General features: G+C 57.4%; 1 protein-coding gene across 1 annotated transcript in view; it reads left to right on the plus strand.

Annotated features, from left to right (window-relative positions):
- The first annotated feature begins 5,339 nt into the window (after positions 1–5,339).
- hpda (4-hydroxyphenylpyruvate dioxygenase a) overlaps positions 5,340–14,631 on the plus strand; it is a 77,153-nt gene continuing 67,861 nt past the window's right edge. The window contains exons 1-2 of the mRNA XM_072469398.1: positions 5,340–5,441; positions 6,671–6,713. Coding sequence (XP_072325499.1) covers positions 5,412–5,441; positions 6,671–6,713 — 73 coding nt within the window. The 5' untranslated portion in view covers positions 5,340–5,411. The remainder of the gene's footprint in view (positions 5,442–6,670; positions 6,714–14,631) is intronic.

A 14,631-nucleotide genomic window follows, 5' to 3' on the forward strand; every position in this document is an offset into this window, starting at 1 on the left:
ATTATTATATTTTCAAGTCAGTGATGCACCTGCTACCCTGCTCCTTGTTTGGGTTTAAGTGCTGGTGATGTGCAACAAATCAAATTGATAGACAACAGCAAGTAGGTTGATTCTGACATTAAGGCATACAATGTTTAAGACAAGAAATTTCCTTTTATATATGTAGCGCACAAAGACTCCAAGAGACGAATAGAGTGAAGTCGATGAGGCTTTATTAAGCGTGACTGTTTCCCCCGCAGTTCGGTAGTAGACTGCCTGTGGGGGAGGACTCCAGGTACTTATACTCCGCCTTCAGGGCGGAGCTAGAGGTCAACGTCCAACCAGGACCCGGGATCTGTCAGCCAATGACATCATGGCTGCACAGTCCCACATGACCCCTAATGCATACTACCACATTCACCCCTTGTTAAAAATGAACCCGGCGGGGTGATGCTTCGCATGGTGGTAAGGGTTTACAAGGCTGGTCCTGGGAGGAAAACTTTCACATGTTATAACAGTATGTACAAGGTTTTTTTTTTTGTTTCAAACTATTTACAGTAATCGTCAGAAAAAGACAAAAAGTTCTCGTTAAAGTCCACATTGTACTGTTAGATCGACGCCACGAGTCGGTCGGGCGGTCTGGTCGTCCGTGTCGATCGCCTCGGCCCCGGTGGTGGTGGTGCTTGTTCCGGTGTTGTCTTCTCCGGGAGCCTTACGGTTTCAGCTTGGGCTTTATTCCTGGTCGGGCCTGGGAGGAGGACTGATCCTCCTGGGAAGGGGGTGGTCGTGGGGTGCGGCGGTGGCAGGAAGGGGGGGGTTGGGTGATTGGTGTCAGGGGGGTGTGTGTGTTGCCGGCGGGCGCCAGATCTCGCAGAGAGACCGTGTCCTGTCGGCCGTCGGGGTACTCCACGTAGGCGTACTGCGGGTTCGCATGAAGGAGGTGAACCCTTTCGACCAACGGGTCCGACTTGTGCGCCGCACGTGCTTTTGGAGCAAGATGGGTCCTGGGGCCGCCAGCCAGGTCGGCAGTGACGTTCCAGAGGAGGACTTCCTGGGGAAGACAAGGAGGCGCTCATGAGGCGTTTGATTAGTGCTAGTACACAGTAGTGACCGGATGGAGTGGAGGGCGTCCGGAAGGACCTCCTGCCACCGGGAAACTGGGAGGTCCCTGGACCGTAGGGCCAGTAGGATGGTCTTCCAGACCGTGCCGTTCTCCCTCTCTACTTGCCCGTTCCCCCGGGGGTTGTAGCTGGTCGTCCTGCTCGAGGCTATCCCGTTGCTGAGCAGGAACTGGCGCAGCTCGTCACTCATGAAAGAGGACCACCTGTCGCTGTGGACGTATGCGGGGCAACCGAACAGTGTGAATATGGTGTTCAGGGCTTTAATGACTGTGGCTGTGGTCATGTCAGAACAGGGGATGACGAATGGGAAGCGGGAGTACTCGTCCACCACATTAAGGAAGTATGTGTTGCGGTCGGTGGAGGGGAGGGGTCCTTTGAAATCCAGACTAAGGCGTTCAAAGGGGCGGGAAGCCTTAATCAGGTGCGCACCATCCGGCCTGAAAAAATGCGGTTTGCACTCTGCGCAGATGTGGCAGTTCCTTGTGACTGTACGGACCTCCTCTAAGGAGTATGGGAGGTTGCGGGACTTGATAAAGTGGAAAAACCGAGTGACCCCCGGGTGGCAGAGGTCCTCGTGGAGGGTTTGGAGGCGGTTAATTTGTGCGTTGGCACATGTGCCGCGGGATAGGGCATCGGACGGCTCGTTCAGCTTTCCGGGACGATACAAGATCTCGTAGTTGAAGGTGGAGAGCTCGATCCTCCACCTTAAGATCTTGTCGTTTTTGATTTTGCCCCGCTGTGCATTATCGAACATGAAGGCTACCGACCGTTGGTCCGTGAATCTCCTGCCGGCCAGGTAATGCCTCCAATGTCGCACAGCTTCCACTATGGCTTGGGCTTCCTTTTCCACTGAGGAGTGGCGGATTTCTGAGGCGTGGAGGGTTCGGGAGAAAAAGGCCACGGGTCTGCCCGCTTGGTTAAGGGTGGCCGCTAGAGCTACATCGGAGGCGTCGCTCTCGACCTGGAAGGGGAGGGACCCGTCGATGGCGGCATCGTGGCCTTTGCGATATCCGCTTTGATGCGGCTGAAGGCCTGGCAAGCCTCTGTTGACAGAGGGAAGGTCGTGGTCTGTGTTAGAGGGCGGGCCTTGTCTGCGTACTGGGGGACCCACTGGGCGTAGTATGAAAAGAACCCCAGGCAGCGTTTCAGGGCTTTTGAGCAGTGCGGGAGGGGAAATTCCATGAGGGCGCGCATACGTTCGGGATCGGGGCCTATTATCCCATTGCGCACTACGTAGCCCAGGATGGCTAGCCGGTTGGTGCTAAAAACGCACTTGTCCTCGTTGTACGTGAGGTTCAAGGCTTTAGCGGTCTGGAGGAATTTTTGGAGATTGGCGTCGTGGTCCTGCTGGTCGTGGCCGCAGATGGTTACGTTGTCGAGATACGGGAACGTGGCCCGCAACCCGTGTTGATCAACCATTCGGTCCATCTCTCGTTGGAAGACCGAGTCCCCGTTTGTGACGCCAAATGGGACCCTTAGGAAATGGTATAATCGCCCGTCTGCCTCGAAGGCTGTGTACTTGCGGTCACTTGGGCGGATGGGGAGCTGATGGTAGGCGGACTTGAGGTCCACGGTGGAGAAGACTTTATATTGGGCAATCCGATTGACCATGTCGGATATGCGGGGGAGAGGGTACGCGTCTAGTTGTGTGTACCTGTTGATGGTCTGGCTATAGTCTATGACCATCCTTTGCTTCTCCCCTGTCTTCACTACTACCACCTGTGCTCTCCAGGGACTATTGCTGGCTTGGATTATGCCTTCCTTTAGTAGCCGCTGGACTTCGGACCGAATGAAGGTCCGGTCCTGGGCGCTGTACCGTCTGCTCCTAGTGGCGACGGGTTTGCAATCCGGGGTGAGGTTCGCAAACAAGGACGGGGGTTGCACCTTGAGGGTTGCGAGGCCGCAGATAGTGAGTGGGGGTATTGGGCCGCCGAATTTGAAGGTAAGGCTCTGTAGATTGCATGGGAAGTCTAATCCCAGTAATGTGGGGGCGCAGAGTTGGGGAAGGACGTGGAGCCTGTAGTTTTTGAACTCCCTCCCCTGCACCGTTAGGGTAACTACGCAGAAACCTTTGATCTGTACGGAGTGGGATCCTGCAGCTAGGGAAATCTTTTGTGCGCTGGGATGGGTGGTCTTACCGTGTCGGGGTGGATAAAGCTCTCCGTGCTCCCGGAGTCGACTAGGCATGGTGTCTCGTACCCGTTTATCAGCACCGTTGTCGTCGTCGTCTGGAGTGTCCGGGGCCGAGCTTGGTCCAGCGTTATTGAAGCGAGACGTGGTTGTAGTAGTTGAGCGTCTTCTTCGAACCCCGTGGAGCCGTCGACACTGGGGTCTGTTGTTGCTGTCCAAGATGGCGTCGGGGATGAACAAAATGGCTGCCCCCATGCATCGCACATGGCTGGGGGGTCACAAGATGGCGGCGGGGGTGGACAAAATGGCTGCCCCCATGCGTCGTACAGGTCTGGGGTGGTCCAAGATGGCGGCGCCCTTCCTCCCCTCGTGGTGGCCGGGACCCAAAATGGCGGCGTCTGCGGGTCGCACATGGGGCGCTGGGGGGGTTGGGGAGCGTTAGGAACGCGCGGGGCTCCCTCATCTCTGGGGATAGCGGTGGTCGGGACCCAAATTGGTAGCGCCAGCGGGTCATACGTGGGGCGCGGGGGGGAGGGGGTTTGGGGGGGCGTTACAGACGCACAGATCTCCCTATTCTCCGTGGAGAGCGGTGGTCGGGACCCAAAGTGGTAGCGCCAGCGGGTCATACATGGGGCGCGGGAGGGGGGATTGGGGAGCGTAAGCGGCGTGCAGGGCTCCCTGTTCTCCCGGGACCGTGGTGGTCGGGACCCAGAGTGGCTGCGCCTACGGGTCGTACATGGGGCGCTGGGGGGGTTGGGGAGCGTAAGCGGCGTGCAGGGCTCCCTGTTCTCCCGGGACCGCGGTGGTCGGGACCCAGAGTGGCTGCGCCTACGGGTCGTACATGGGGCGCTGCGGGGGTTGGGGAGCGTAAGCGGCGTGCAGGGCTCCCTGTTCTCCCGGGACAGCGGCGACCTCGCGGGACCGGCACACAACCGCGAAATGGCCCTTTTTCCTGCAGCTCTTGCAGATCGCTGCGCGGGCCGGGCAGCGCTGCCGGGGGTGTTTCGCCTGGCCGCAGAAATAGCAGCGGGCGCCCCCGGTGCGACTTGGCGTTTGGACTGCGCAAGCCTGTGGGGTGTCCAGGGGGGGGTGGGTTTGTCGCGACGGGTACGTACGGGGCCCAATGGGCTGCCGCGCGGTCGGGGCCGTAGGCGCAGGTATTTCGCGCGGCCACGTCTCGGGAGGCTGCTAGGGCCCGTGCCTCTGAGAGTCCTAGCGACTCTCTTTCTAGAAGTCTTTGCCGGATTTGGGAGGAGTTCATACCTGCCACAAAAGCATCGCGCATTAACATGTCCGTGTGTTCAATTGCGTTCACCCACGGGCAGCTGCAGGCTCGTCCCAAAATTAGTAGCGCGGCGTAGAATTCATCTATCGATTCTCCGGGACTTTGCCGTCTCGTTGCGAGCTGATAGCGAGCGTAGATCTGGTTTACTGGGCGGACATAGAGACTTTTCAGTGCTGCGAACGCCGTCTGGAAATCCTCTGCGTCTTCGATGAAAGAGAAAATCTCCATGCTTAACCTCGAGTGCAGGACCTGTAGTTTTTGGTCTTCTGTGACCCGGCCGGTGGCCGTTCTGAGGTAGGCCTCGAAACAAGTCTGCCAATGCTTGAAAGCTGCTGCTGCGTTCACTGCGTGGGGGCTGATCCTCAGGCATTCCGGGATGATCCTGAGCTCCATAGTCCTTTTTAGGCACGCTTAATAAATTGTAGCGCACAAAGACTCCGAGAGATGAATAGAGTGAAGTCGATGAGGCTTTATTAAGCGTGACTGTTTCCCCCGCAGTTCGGTAGTAGACTGCCTGCGGGGGAGGACTCCAGGTACTTATACTCCGCCTTCAGGGCGGAGCTAGAGGTCAACGTCCAACCAGGACCCGGGATCTGTCAGCCAATGACATCATGGCTGCACAGTCCCACATGACCCCTAATGCATACGACCACAATATATATATGTTCAAAGTGCCAGGCATTGTGGACACTGGGGAATGGGAGTCAGAATAGGCTCTTATAAATAATTACCTTTTTTGAAAGACAGCCCAGTTCACTGTGAACAACCTATCGAACTAAGCCAATGTCAATCATACGGTTTACATTTATCTGTCTTTGCAGGCCGCAACATATTACTGCAACAAGTTTGGATTTGAGCCTGTGGCATATAAGGGACTAGAGACGGGGAATCGTGAGATGGTGACACATGTCATTAGGCAGAATAAGGTAAGAACCAGCTTACTGAGAAGGATGTTCCTAAAAGCTGAGACTACATCATAACATTTTGGCCTTGAAATTCTGGGATTGGAAAGGCACCTGATGCAGGGATGGGGAAGACTCTGAAAGTGGGTGGGGGGGGGGGGGGAACGGGGGGGGGGAACGGGGGGGGGCGGGGGGATTTGCATCTAACAGGAATGACCCCTTTGCCGATTCCTGTTTGACATTCCAGTGCCTTAGTGAATGGTCATAATACAATCCAGTGTGAATGAAAGAAATACATTAAAATGCTATTTCCTTCATCATACTCTTGGCATTGTTGACCTATGAATCCCTGGCCTCCAGTGTTTCTTGGATCATGGAGGAGAGATTCTGAAATTCTCAGGCTAGTTTTGTATCACTTACATCGGCTCTATTACGTGACATGGGGCGGGATTCTCTGACTCCCCGCTGGGTCGGAGAATTGCCCGGGGAATTGCGCTGAATTCTCCGGCGCCGGTTTTCGGGTGGGGGCAGGGATCATGCCACGCCGGCCGGGGGCCGTTGGCAGCGGCCCCTCTGGCAATTCTCCGGGTCCCGATGGGCCCGTTTTCGGCCAGTCCCGCCAGCGTGAAATGGACATGGCCCATCACGGCGCGGCCTGGCTTGTAGGCAGGCTAAGGGAGTCCTCGGGAGGGGGCAGTGGGGGATCTGGCCCCGGGGTGGCCTGGCCCGCGAACGGGGCCCACCGATCTGCGGGCAGGCCTGTGCCGTGAGGGCACTGTTTCCTTCTGCGCCAGCCCCTGTAGGGCTGGCGCGGAGAAGAACCACCCTGCGCATGCGCAGGAACACACCGGCCGGTTCTGCACATGAGCGGAAACCACGCCGGCGGTTCTGCGCATGCGCCAACTCGCGCCGGCCCTTCGCCGTCGGTCAGCGCGGCGCCAACTCCTCCGGCGCCGGCCTAGCCCCCGGAAGTGCGGAGGATTCCGCACCTTCCAGTCAGCCCGGCGCCGGAGTGGTTCGCGTGCTCTTGGTGCCGGCGACGGGCCATCGGTCCAGTTGCGAGAGAATCCCGCCCATGGGCTCCCAAGTCCTAGTTACCTGAGATCGGCCCTCCAATTATATTACCTGAAATTGGGCCTTGGTGCCTTGCTTTAACTGTACAGCTGTTTTCATAATTTACTGATGCTCAGAATTTTTAGAACTTGAGAGAAATTCAATTCCAAACTTAATCCTGCATTTCTTGTTTTCAACAGATTTTCTTTGTTTTACAATCAGCACTGACGCCTGGTTCTAAGGGTGAGTATTGTATTTGGCATCACATTCGGTTCAAGATAGACCATTGCAAGTGTGGAATTGTGGGATTCCTCCAGTTGCCAAACACTGAATGACTATGATCCATTCTATTTATCACTAGATTATACGTCAATGAGTGGTCGGACTGATGAGCAATCAATTGCACAAAGACGCAGATTGGGTACAACTGTGGCTTTATTGCAGTCAGATGTGTGGCCTCCTGCTGCAACTGGCGAAATGGCAGGGCAATGGAGGTCATGCATATTTATACAGTTCTTAGTGGACGGAGCCAGCCGACAGGGGCTACCGGCGAACCTGTAGTGCAGGTCCTACCTTACATCCCCTAATACAGTGGTTCACCACACGGAAAAAACATAAAGCCCCCCAGAAGCAAGCTAAGAGGTGGGGAGGTGGTGGGGTGTGTCATTTAATGGGGCAGGAAGGCATGGGGTGGAGACCCTGTTACCTTCCCGACTGCCCCCAATTATGTCCAGGATGGTGGAGGTCGAGATCAGCCTTCCGACAGGGGCTACCGGCGAACCTGTAGTGCAGGTCCTACCTTACATCTCCTGTTACAGTGGTTCACCACATTCACCTCCTGTTAAAAATGAGTCCGGCGGGGGTGATGTGAAACTATATACAATTAGGGCAATTATTTACAGTGTTAAGAAGAAAGAAAAAAGAAAAAGTTCATGTTGACGGTCCGGAGTCCGTCAAAGGTTCAGCCGATCCGGTGCTTTGGTGCTTCATTGGGAGCGGCATAACTGTGGCGGCGAAGTCGGTGCTGGTGGTTGTGGAGGTGGCACCGATGGCGGTGGTGGCGGTGCTGATGCTGGCCAGTCATCGGGGAACTCCGGGAGCGTGCTGAAATACTCTTCGTCATCTTGTGTGGAAAGGGGGGGGGGTGGTCTGGTGGGGTCAGTGTTGGCGGCGCGGTGGGGGGGGGGCGCATTGTTCGGGGGGGGGGGTTGGGGTGGAACCTGACGATGCCAGGTCCCTGAGTGAGACAGTATCTTGGCGGCCGTTGGGGAACTCCATGTAGGCATATTGAGGGTTGGCATGGAGCAGGTGAACCCTGTCCACCAAGGGGTCCACCTTGTGGAGTTGGGCGTGCCTACGGAGAAGGACCGGTCCTGGAGCTGCGAGCCAAGTCGGGAGCGACACCCCGGGTATGGACTTCCTGGGGAAGGTACAAACACGTTCATGGGTGTGTTATTAGTGGCGGTGCACAATAGTGACCGGATGGAGTGGAGAGCATCAGGGAGGACCTCCTGCCAGCGAGAGGCTGGGAGGTTCCTGGTCCGTAGGGCCAGCTGGACGGCCCTCCAAACCGTCCCATTCTCCCGTTCTACTTGCCAGTTTCCCCGGGGGTTGTAGCTGGTCGTCCTGCTGGAGGCTATACCCCTGCTGAGCAGGAACTGACGCAGCTCATCGCTGATGAATGAGGATCCCCTGTCACTGTGGATGTAAGCGGGGAAACCGAACAGGGCGAAGATGGTGCTGAGGGCCTTGATGACGGTGGCAGCGAAGGGGAATCTGGAGTACTCATCGACCACACTGAGAATGTACGTATTACGGTCGGTGGAGGGGAGAGGGCCTTTGAAATCCACGCTGAGGCGTTCAAAGGGGCGGGGAGCCTTCACCAGGCGCGCACGGTATGGCCGGTAGAATTGCGGCTTGCACTCCACACAGACCTGGCAGTCCCTGGTGACTGTCCTTCCTTCCTCGATGGAGTAGGGCAGATTACGAGCTTTGATCAGTTGGTACAATCGAGTGACCCCCAGGTGACAAAGGCTGTCGTGTAGGGCCCGGAGTTAGTCCACTTGTGCGCTGGCACATGTGCCTCGGGAGAGGGCATCTGGGGGCTCGTTGAGTTTAACGGGGCGATACAAGATTTCGTAATTATAGGTGGCGAGCTCGATTCTCCACCGCAAGATTTTACATTTTTGACCTTGCCCCGCTGTGTGTTATTGAACATGAAGGCTACCGACTGTTGGTCAGTGAGGAGAGTGAATCTCTTACCGGCCAGGTAATGCCTCCAATGCCGCACAGCTTCAACAATAGCTTGGGCCTCTTTTTCGACGGGTGAATGTCGAATTTCAGAGGCAAGAAGGATGCGGGAAAAGAATGCCACGGGTCTGCCTGCCTGGTTTAGCGTGGCGGCAAGGGCGACATCTGAAGCGTCACTTTCTACTTGAAAAGGCAGTGACTCGTCCACTGCGCGCATCCCGGCCTTGGCGATGTTTGCTCTGATGCGGGCGAAAGCGTGTTTTGTCTCAGCCGCGAGAGGGAATTGGGTGGACTGAATGAGTGGGCGAGCCTTGTCCGCATATTTTGGGCGTAGCAGAACCCCAGGCAGCGTTTGAGGGCCTTGGGGCAGTGGGGGAGGGGTGCTCCATGAGGGGGCATATGCGGTCGGGCTCGAGAAGTCCGTTTTGGACTACATAGCCGAGAATCGCTAACCGGGTCGTGCTGAACACACACTTCTCTTTGTTGTAGGTCAGGTTGAGAAGAGTGGCAGCGCGGACGAATTTATCGAGGTTGGCATCATGGTCCTGCTGGTCATGGCCGCAGATGGTGACATTATCTAAGTACGGAAAGATGGCCCGCAAACCGTACTGGTCGACCACTCAGTCCATCTCCGTTTGGAAGACCGAGACCCCGTTTGTGATGCCGAAAGGGACCCTAAGGAAGTGGTAGAGGCGACCGTCCGCCTCGAAGGCTGTGTATGGATGGTTCGACTTCTGGATGGGGAGCTGGTGGTAGGCGGATTTCAGGTCAATTGTTGAGAAGACCCGGTAATGCGCAACCTGATTGACCGTATCAGATATGCATGGGAGGGGGTACGCGTCGAGCTGCATGTACCGATTGACGGTCTGGCTGTAGTCCACGACCATCCTGTGTTTGTCCCCAGTTTTAACCACTACCACTTGAGCTCTCCAGGGGCTGTTGCTGGCCTCGATAATACCCTCCTTAAGCAGCCGCTGGACTGCGGACCTGATGAAGGTCTTGTCCTGGGTGCTGCACCGTCTGCTCCTGGTGGCAACGGGCTTGCAATCCACAGTTAGATTGACAAAAAGGGAGGGGAGATCGACCTTGAGGGTCGCGAGGCCGCAAACAGTAAGGGGGGATAAGGACCCGCCGAATTTGAGGGTGAGGCTCTGGAGATTGCCCTGGAAGTCCAGGCCCAACAGGAGTGCAGCGCAGAGATCAGGAAGGACATAGTGGAGGAAGTTACTAAATTCTATGCCCTGGACAGTGAGGGTGACTGTACAGAAGCCTCGGATCGGGACGGAGTGGGATCCGGAGGCTAGGGAGATCCTTTCATTGGCAGGATGGACCGCGAGGGAGCAGCGCCTTACCATATCTGGGTGAACGAAGCTTTTGGTGCTCTCAGAGTCCAGCAGGCACGAGGTCACGAGGCCGTTGATTTTCACCGTCGTCGAAGCGGTGGCCAGGTTGTGCGGGCGAGATTGGTCCAGCGTCATCAAAGCGAGCTGCGGGTAGTCGTCGGATGCTTCGGGTGGCGAGCGTGTGCGGTTCCGATCCCGGGATGTCCAGAGACCCTGTGGGGGACAAGGTGGCGGCGCACATGGCACGCACGTTACGGGGTCAGGACAAGACGGCGGCGCCCATGGGGCGCAGGTGGCCAAAAGGGGACAAGATGGCGGTGCCCATTGGTCGCACATGGCCCCGGAAGAGAAGACGGTGGCTCCCATTGTGCGTTTGGCGTGGGGGAGGGGGCGATAGTGGGCACGATCGCAGCGACTGCGCGAGCCTGGCACACAGCCGCAAAGTGGCCCTTCTTAGTGCAGGATTTACAAACTGCAGTGCGGGCCGGGCAGTGTTGGCAGGGGTGCTTCTGCTGACCGCAGAAGTAGCAGTGGGGACTCCCGGGGTGCGCGGATCGGCGTGTGGCGCAGGCATATTGGGAAGGCAGGGCCCCAACTGAGGAGGTCGGCGGCGGGGTCCAGGGGGGTAGGAAGGGGTAGGGGTGGGCAGTGCGGCGGGGGGGGTAAGATTGTACATTACGGGATGCGACCGTCATGGAGAGCGCCAAGGTTTTCGTCTCCGCCTGTTCGAGAGTGGTCCCTTCCAGTAATCGTTCTCGGATGCGGTCCGACGCAATTCCCGTCACGAAAGTATCGCGCATGAGGAGGTTCACGTGTTCAGCGGCCGTAACGGCCTGACAGTCACAGTCCCGGACGAGTGGAATTAGGGCGCGCCAGAAGTCTTCGATGGACTCACCAGGTAGTTGCGAGCGGGTGGCGAGTAATGCCTGGCGAAGAGCGTGTTCGCCTTCTGAGCATAGTGTTCTTTAAGGAGTTCCATTGCTTTCGCGTAATTCGAGGCGTCTTGGATCAACGGGAACACGCTGGAGCTCAGTCTGAAGTACAGGACGTTTATCTTCTGAGCCTCCGTTGGCGCAGGGTCCGCAGCGTTGATGTAGGCCTCAAAACATGCTAGTAAAGTCTTTTCTGGCGTCGGGCGAGTGCGTATCCAGCCGCAGGTGATCGGGTTTGATTCTGATATCCATTCTGTGGAAAAATCTGACTGCAATAAATTGATGCGCAATCAATTGCACAAAGACGCAGGTTGGGTACAACTGTGGCTTTATTGCAGTCAGATGCATGGCCTCCTGCTGCAGCTGGCGAAATGGCATGGCAATGGAGGTCACCCATATTTATACAGTTCTTAGTGGGCGGAGCCAGCCGACAGGGGCTACCGGCGAACCTGTAGTGCAGGTCCTACCTTACATCCCCTAATACAGTGGTTCACCACACGGAAAAAACATAAAGCCCCCCAGAAGCAAGCTAAGAGGTGGGGAGGTGGTGGGGTGTGTCATTTAATGGGGCAGGAAGGCATGGGGTGGAGACCCTGTTACCTTCCCGACTGCCCCCAATTATGTCCAGGATGGTGGAGGTCGAGATCAGCCTTCCTGGCTTAGGCCAATTGGGCCCTTAAGTGACAAAATAATGGACTGATCTCACTGTCACTGTTATTCTATTAGCAGCAGTTGAGGAGGGAGTGTCATTTCATGTGGGCAGACTGCCAGGTATACCCCGGTGGGCCTTCCTAGGTCATGTGATGGAGTCCCTCCTGCTCAGGCACTCTGTGACCTAATGAGGGCCCGGCTGGGGGTAACAGCATGACTGCCCCTCCCCCAAACCCCCCCAATCCTTCAATCCTTCAAATCAACCACCACCAGAACCCCCCCCCCCCCACCCCCCCCACATCCGACCCCGCAACTTTGCCAGGGCCTGCATTACTGGCCCCTGAGAGGTAATCCCAAACCCAGGGCCCAGCTGGGACCCAGCCTGGTGCTGAGCCTGTGGAAATGGGTTACCTGGAGCTGATGGAGAGAATGGAGAGTGGCCGGGACATTCAGGGGGAGATATCAGGGTCACTCCAGCTCCACTTGGATGAGTCCCAGAGGCTACGGGCGCAGGAGATGGCGCTGGCAATGAGTGGCACCGAGGCCATCGCTGCTAGGGTGGCGAGCAAGGTGGAGAACCTGGTGCACGATGTCCGCACGATGAGATGTCCAAGACGTCGCACAGGTGGTGACGGCCATGGCTGAGGGTCTCGGCAGTATGTCTGCCTCGCTGCGGGATGTTACCCAGTACCAGGCTGGCCTTGATGAGGTTCCGCTCTCAGATGGACATGGCTGAGGCACTGCAGAGAATGTCCCAGACACTGAGGCCGAGGCCGTCCACACCATGGTTCAGACATTAGGGAACACCAGGGCTCGCAGAGGCTCAAACCAGCTGCCCCTCCATCCCAACGTAAACCCGAGGGCCCTATGGGCATCGATCGGGAGAAGGGGGCGCTGGGTACCAAACCGCACCTGTCCCATGGCAGCCCACCCCTGTGGAGGGTCCCTCAAACCCCGCCAAGCACTGGTGTGTCAAGCCAAGCGCACCCGAGCTCTTTGACTGTGAGCAAAGATGGCTACTCACCTCCTTGGCTCTCCACGGAAGCCCTTCCGTCAGGTTCACATTTTTCAAAAGGAGTTCTAATCGGCACCAGCGTGACTACTTGATGGGGAGGCCGCTGAATGATGGAAAGCTATTGTTGGCTCTCGTTGATTGTATGGAAATGGGGCATAAGTGGTGAGAATTGGTTTCTCGCCATGCTACGGCGAGATCCCGATTTTGCCTGTGGGAGCGGGCTGGTTGCAGACTGTTTGGCAGCCGGAGCAGATCTCGTTTTTGGTTTTGGCCTCTCCCCCTATTCACTGGCCTCGTTATGCTTGAGCGTGAGTGTAACGAGGCCGGAATATGGCGCCCAGAATCTCCTTGCGCTCGGCCCTCGGGATTCACCCGCCCGCCGGCACGGTGTGAGGCCGGCGGGGAACACTGCTGCTTTCCATCAACGGAGACTAGAAGTGATGTTCATGCCAGGGGGCTCGGAGGCCACTGAACTCCCCCAGGTGCTGGCACTGCCAGGTTGGCATTGTCAGGGTTCCATGGGGTAGGGACAGAGAGGGGTCATGGGCATGAATGGGGGGATTAAGGGGCGGGTCATGTCAAGGGGAATGAAAGGGGATGTGACCTGAAGTGGGGGGGCCTGGAGGGGGACCTGAAAAGAGGGGGGCCTTAAATGGTTGCCTTCAGCAACCCCATAGCAGGGTGTCATTCACTTGGGAGGGGGTGCCCACTGGTACCAGCTATGGGGGGTGAGGACCTGGGGCGAAATTCTCCCCCAACGGCGGGATGTCCGCCGACTGGCGCCAAAGACGGCGCCAATCAGACAGGCATCGCGCCGGCCCAAAGGTGCGGAATGCTCCGCATCTTTGGCGGCCTAGCCCCAACATTGAGGGGCTAGGCCGACGCCGGAGGGATTTCCGCCCCGCCAGCTGTGGCGTTTGTTGTCCCGCCAGCTGGCGGGGAAATGCGGCGCATGCGCGGGAGCGTCAGCGGCCGCTGTCAGTTTCCCGGCGCATGCGCGGGAGCGTCAGCGGCTGCTGAAAGTTTCCCGCGCATGCGCAGTGGGGAGAGTCTCTTCCGCCTCCGCCATGGTGGAGGCCGTGGCGGAGGCAGAAGGGAAAGAGTGCCACCACGGCACAGGCCCACCCGCGGATCGGTGGGCCCCGATCGCGGGCCAGGCCACCGTGGGGGCACCCCCCGGGGTCAGATCGCCCCGCGCCCCCCCCCCCAGGACCCCGGAGCCCGCCCACGCCGCCTGGTCCCGCCGGTAAATACCAGGTTTGATTTACGCCGGCGGGACAGGCAATTTCTGGGCGGGACTTCGGCCCATCCGGGCCGGAGAATCCAGCGGGGGGTCCCGCCAACCGGCGCGGCCTGATTCCCGCCCCCGCCCAATCTCCGGTACCGGAGACTTCGGCGGGGGCGGGATTCACGGTGGCCAACGGCCATTCTCCGACCCGGCGGGTGGTCGGAGAATGACGCCCCTGATGCCTGCGAGCGTGGTGGGTCTCTGCCACGAGTATGAGGGGAAGGGGAGGGCTGAAGGGTTGTCAGTAGATTAGGGCGTCCTTTAAAATGGGCACCCCGTTCTCCGAGGATCCAACCTGGCTGGCATCTTCAGGCCCTGCACATCCCTTTCCCGCAGGGATCTTCCCAAGCTCCAAAGAAAAACAGAGTGTGGGAGCACTGCGATGGGAATCACCCCAGGATAGCCGGCGCAATTCTCACTGGTTTTCCCACCCAAAATGACACTTTTGGTGAGAATGTATCTCCCATCTCGAGTCTAAAAAATCAACCATTTATCACACATAACTTTCTATTTTCTGTCCTTAATCCAATTTTGGATCCAAGCTTAAATGACCTGCCTTAGTCAATACTGATTCAAAATATTCATTTCAGTCCTGCCCTGCGCGTCTAAGCATGTATTACTTTCTTTCTCCCTGTTAGGCCCCATCCCACCTCTTACTCCTTATCTGCTTACTATTTACATA

Source organism: Scyliorhinus torazame, chromosome 12, assembly GCF_047496885.1.
Source record: "Scyliorhinus torazame isolate Kashiwa2021f chromosome 12, sScyTor2.1, whole genome shotgun sequence".
In the NCBI taxonomy this organism is placed as follows: domain Eukaryota; kingdom Metazoa; phylum Chordata; class Chondrichthyes; order Carcharhiniformes; family Scyliorhinidae; genus Scyliorhinus; species Scyliorhinus torazame.